Source organism: Chrysemys picta, chromosome 1 (genome assembly GCF_011386835.1).
Source record: "Chrysemys picta bellii isolate R12L10 chromosome 1, ASM1138683v2, whole genome shotgun sequence".
In the NCBI taxonomy this organism is placed as follows: domain Eukaryota; kingdom Metazoa; phylum Chordata; order Testudines; family Emydidae; genus Chrysemys; species Chrysemys picta.
This window is the reverse complement of record NC_088791.1, coordinates 215912526-215918525: the sequence shown is the minus strand read 5'-3', so window position 1 is coordinate 215918525 and position 6000 is coordinate 215912526. Positions and strand designations below refer to the sequence as shown.

Genomic DNA, 6000 nt, shown 5'->3' with positions numbered 1-6000 from the left:
CCTGTCCTCCAAAGTGCTTGTAATCCCTCCCAGCTTGGTGTCATCTGCAAATTGTGTAAGCACACTCTCCACTTTGTAATTCAGGTCATTAATGAACATTAAATAGTACCACACCCAGGACTGACCCCTGGGGATCCCACTAGCTATGCACTCCCAATTTGATAGTGAACCACTGACAACTACTCTGAGTACCATCTTTCAACTAGTTGTGTACCCATCTTATAGTAATTTTGCTCTAGTCCAGTTGTGTAAATACTTTTCTATAGCTTCAACTTAGCAATGTAGTATATGATTTCATCTAACACAATGAAAGAGGCATATTTCAGTGGTTCTCCAACAATTCCATTCTGTGGATCACTTCATAACAAAGATCACTTTCATCCACTTCTCTCCCCCTCCTTCTCTATGGCGCGGTTCTCAAATGGTTTAATTCTGTAGATCTCTAGAAAGAACTTGGAGGACCACCTGTAGTTCCAGGACCATTGTCCTATACAAAGAAAGTCCATTGCATTCTGAACCACAGCAGCAAATATGAATACCAGTACAAAGAGTAAGAAAATGAATTAAGGCCCCGCCCACGACACATTCTATTTTCTACAAGAGCAGTAACCCCAGATATTCAGCCAAATCCTGCTGAAAAAATCTTTGGAAGTCAGTAAGAAAAGGATCTGAAGTTATTTATATGTACACCTATCTGTGTCTCCTCCTATCATCTTAGAATGCAACTGTATTGAGAAATCACATACAGGACCCAGTGTACCATAGAACTCAAATGAGCATGTGTTGAAACACTATGATGGAAAGAGATATCCTGGATGATAAAGGTAACATTTTACACTCTAAAATATATCAGACTTATATATTTGATATTTTGCATTAAAATTATTTTGTTTTATTTTACTTTTATTTAAAACAAATGTTTGCAGACTGCTCCTCCCCGAGAGTTTAATGGACTGTTAGTCATTACATTGAACAACCTGGTCTCTTTCTAAAAAGATCTTTGTCTTTAGTCTAAGGAGCAGTTTAACATTTATATTTTAGGCTGCTTTGTAATGTGGCTAATTCACAGTTCAAGTACCTGAGAGAAGACTAGTAAGAGAATAGAACAGCCTATAGAAGCAAATCACCACATCAAATTGAAAACAAAACGTAAAAAGATAAATATTTTGAGAGGCTTAGGGACTATCCCTTCATTTAGTATATTAAGCCTTGCTGAGAAAACCACCACAAATCAAACTGCCTTTTTTTTTTTAAAGTAGTTTTGCCATGATCATTTGGAGGGGAAAAAAAGCTAGGAAACAAGTCAGACTCAAATGAAAATGTATTTCACTCTTATACATGCTATACATGTCATGCAAGTGAGGTAATCTACAGGTTATACAATGACACCATAATAAAATATAACATCTCAGGTGACATCTGCCAAACACAATATATCAAGCAAAACAAACATGATTAGTTTGTTTTGGTTCTTTTTTTTATTATTATTTAGGAAACAACTGTAGGACTAATTTGGAAGACACGATACCATGCTACAGCTTACTGAACAGTCACTAGAAAGGTATTTTGCTGAAATACATCAACATAAAAAGAACTATTGTTATAGGCATGTTTTCTTTATATACTCACACACAGGTTCATTGGCTACTTCAATTTTTAAACAGTTGCTGGCTTTAAAAGCAGAAGAACGTGGCTACAATTGAGACCAAGCTACATTGTAAACTTCTCTACATATAAAAGTTTCTATTTTTTTGTTAGTCTCCAAACAGAATTGTAGTGACTTTTTTAAAAGACTTGGACAAAAATGTCCTCCAGGCAGCACAGAATATAGGATAAAAGTTACCATAGTTCACCAAAAGAAATAAAACTAACCAAAATACATTGTATGGCACATAATGTCTACATTTTACATTCTTGATATGAATTTTCCCATATAGATGTTTGTTGAGTACTAAGGAGGCTAATATTGTTATATAGGTGAAAATACTATGTGAGAGAGAGACAGTGTCTCAGACTTAGTATTTCCGTTGCAATATCTGTATATTGTTTTACCGCTGATTATATTTGTTGTTGAGTCTGTAGGAAGACACAAAATAGTTGTCTACATGAATGAAAGCCTGCTGGTATTAATAACTGATCTCAAATAGTTAACTCAACATTTATCTGAACCCCATGACATACTTGCTTAGAACTACTGCAGTTATGGATTACATATTAAAGAACTGTAATGGGTATTATGCCTACATTGTCTACAAGTGTTATATCAAGGGAGTTTTAAAGACTTCAGCGAGAGTCAACCCAAGGCTTTATTAGTACTGTATTAAACTGCTTTGTCACTATTGACTTAAAAAAAAAAGACAAAATAGTCATGTGTGATGCATTGTAGCAGGGGGATAAATCTAACCCTCCACAGTCTGTAAGGAGGCTCCTTTGATTCCAGCAGTTGAATAATTATTTGTTTTCATGCTTCCTCAGTTCTAGTTTTGCAATTATACACCTGCAAAAAAGAGTTACCAAGAACTCTTCAGTATTTTTCCCCATTTAAAAAAATAGGCACAGAGCTAAAGTACAGTACATTATTTAATTTCAACGCACTGTGGGCAAACCTCATAGTATTTACAAGAAAGTGACATTGAGTACTTGTATGATAAAACTGAAGGAAGAATGATTTTAAAATAAAATGCACAGGGTAAAAATCACAGTGAAGTATTTAGATGAAATTTAAATTAAAAAAAAAAAGTAGTAAGAGCTTTATTAGCAGCTGAAGCCCAAATTCTAAAGCACAATGAATCTTCCCTGAAACTAATCAAGGCTATAGATTCCTGGCATCTATGAAGAACAGCCAGTTATTCAACATACCACTTGGGAAGACAAAGTTATATTCAGCTCTGATTATGTGAAATCCAGTGTTCAAAGACTGCAGAAGCTCTTTCAGATGACAAGCTCATATTTTACTGCCAGCAGCATGACAGGACGTATATCCTCCATAAATACTTCCTCTGTCAATTAAAAACACACCCAAACAGTTTATGCAAGTAAAATGGCTCCAATTTTTATAACTGAGAACTGATTCTCTTGCAATAAAGTACAATGCTACAATGAACGTTAAAACTATCAGTATCTCATACTGTATGTCACTTAGCTTGCAGACTTTCCAAGAAAAGGACTGTTACTTAACTGTCTGTACAATGCTGCGTATATCTACAGCACTGAACCATAATAAATGGCAATCACTACCACATTCCACATTGTTGCATACTTAATTGGTCCTGCTTTTAACTGTTCTCTCTTTGTTATTAAATTGAAATGAGATATAATTAAGGACTATCATAACTAATAGGGAAGGGTGCATAGTTCTTTAACGAAAAGAGAACACACATCTATATTTTTCATTATACCCTGAGTTTATCACTGAAATGTTTAAGTTAAACAGGTAGCTTCAATTGCTTTAATGTAACTGATTTGGGTACCAGTACAGATCAACAAAAAGTCTTAAACATTTTATTAAGTACTGACTACTGTCTGTAGAATTCACAAATAAAAACGCTGTCCTCTGCCAGACACACAATTTACATCTTTAGTTCCGAACTATGCAATGAGTTCCTGCACTGATGGCTCAACTGCCAGCATAGAACCAATCTAGATCTCACTCTCTTTCCACTCCTAGCTGGACATGAGCTAGCTCCCCACTCCTCCTGGCTGTGGTTAGAAACCAGGAGCAGGGAGAGGTAGGGCATGACAGGGGTTCCCATCAGGGACGAAGTGGGGCCAGTAAAAACTTGATAGGAAAGCATACTGGTGTGACCCATCTTTCCAACAGCCGAACAAGCTTCCCTTTTTCTCCATGATGCCCTCCTTACCTATTTATTATCTATAGAGTACCAAGAATGTGCAAGGTGCTTTACAGACTAGTATGAAGACAGAACACCTATACCAAGAAAGTTGCAATCCAAGTAGTCACTGAAAGGAAATTGCAGGAAGATGAATGGGCAAACTCAAAGAGCAAGGTGAGCAAACATTGAGGATGAGACATATCTTGCAAGTTCCACACTTTTCCGATTATTTTTATGTGGGGTTTATTTTCCTTTGTTATATTTTTACATCTTTTCCTTTCACATTTTTGTACTTTGTATTGAGGATTCTCATTCATCTGACTAGTTAACAATTAAACTGCAGAGAGCTCTAGAGTTAATAGGCCTTTTGGAACAGGTAGTGTCATAAGGAGATTTTGAAGGTAGAGAGGGTGGATGTATGACAAAATGGGTACAATCGGAGGCTATATGAAAAGAAGCAGAGACAAAATTAGGAGGGAGCACAACATGAAGCAAACAGTTAGCTGTTCTGCTTGGGCACAGCAGAGGGAGCAAGAAGAGATGATGAAAGGAAAGGTGAGTTGAAAGGTACAAGGGAGTAAAGTTGTGCAAGTCCTTGAAGGATAGGAAAAGTAGTTTGAATTTGACACAGGTGGCTAACAAGTTACTCTAAAACCTAGGAAAATGCTCATTCCCCAAGATGTTCAACAGCTGGAGATTAACCTATATTCCAAGGGTTCACAAGGTTTCTCTTGTGTCACTTTATCTCAAAAAAATGGAGTAGAAGTGTTCAGAGAAAGGAACACTTATGTAATTGGGGAATTCTATCCTAGTAGATTTCAGGAAGACTAAGGTTATTTCATTTGAAAGGGGAAGAGTAAGTAGTATGATAGGGGTATAAAAAGAATAAAAATGTAGAGAAGGCTGAACATTTACTCCTATTTACCCTTTCCCATAATACAAGAATAAGAGAAAATTAGAAGAGAATTTAGAACTGATAACAGTAAAAGCTTTTTATGTTACATTTAATTAATCTGTGAAACTGTTGGCTGCAGGGTATTCAGGCAAAAAGTTTAGCACATATCAGAAAAGGATTAGAAGATTGTTTTAAAAGAAGAATAAGAATAGCATCTGTTACCCTAGTATACTAGCTAGGGTAAAGTTACAAGGACCATCACTTCTCATACCTTAGGGCTTAAGCTGGTAAACATCTTGGGTCAGGAGGAGTTACAGTTAAGATCTGGAGAGTTCTGCTTTGTTATACATTGGAGCATTCTGAGGGTTTATACCTTGCTCTGAGGGACACTGTTCAACACAGACTGCACGCTAAAACGGGATTCAGGACTAAGTGGACCATTCCTCTTTTCCACTATGCCAATTCTTACATTCCTAATTAGTCTACTCACGGAAGATTATGCCAAATTTAAATGTCCAGGAGCCTAACTCTCAACATATGCTGCTTGCACTACTGGATTAACCTAAAAAGTGTGCTATCTACACTCCCAATAACTTGTCATAGCTTAGATATTTCTCACAATATTGTACCTTCATCTGTACAACAGAATCGTGTGGTTGTCAACAGATGGAGTTAAGTGTATTCTCCTGCCCAGGACTGTTAAATCCATCAATCAAGTTTTTGTTACAATCATCCAGGCTAATGTTTTCACTGGATATCTTGGAGTAAGTGGCCTGTCCTGTGAAATCCAAGAGATCTTCAAGAGCCTTGGCATTACTTGTTCCATTCTGGTCCATAGAACCACCGGGAATGAGTTCATTCATAGGTGAGAATTCTGGGATAGATATAAGTTCTTCTTTGGAAACAGGACTGTATGGAAGACAGAAAGGAAAACGCAGAATAAAAGTCTTGTAAGCTCTTAGTGTTCATGAAAAGGGTTACGACATCCCTGAAAGCTGTTCTATTTATCCTCAGAACAGGTACAACATGCCTCAGTGGTATGTGCCCAACTCATACACAAAGGGGCCAACTTATAGGAGAGAAAGTAATTCTGTCTTCATACTCCTTAAATGTTGGTCTTGGTGGTGGCTGCATGGTATTGACACAGTCCAGTAGGAACTGGACTGAGATTACAAACTCATTTCAGAGAGGCTGGATTCCAACTAGTGACCCAGAGGTTAAAAAGGCTGAATATTTCACTCCCTGCGCCATCAGATACCTTATATTTACCAT

General features: G+C 36.9%; 1 protein-coding gene across 37 annotated transcripts in view; it reads right to left on the bottom strand.

Moving 5' to 3' along the window:
* Nucleotides 1-1303: 1303 nt before the first annotated feature.
* MAP7D2 (MAP7 domain containing 2) overlaps nucleotides 1304-6000 on the bottom strand; it is a 129028-nt gene continuing 124331 nt past the window's right edge. For all 37 annotated transcript variants that reach the window (XM_065579774.1, XM_065579778.1, XM_065579802.1 and 34 more), the window contains 2 exons: nucleotides 5358-5637; nucleotides 1304-2999 (listed from right to left, as the gene is read on the bottom strand). In XM_065579774.1, the coding sequence (XP_065435846.1) occupies nucleotides 5388-5637 (250 nt within the window). In that variant the 3' untranslated portion in view covers nucleotides 1304-2999; nucleotides 5358-5387. The remainder of the gene's footprint in view (nucleotides 3000-5357; nucleotides 5638-6000) is intronic.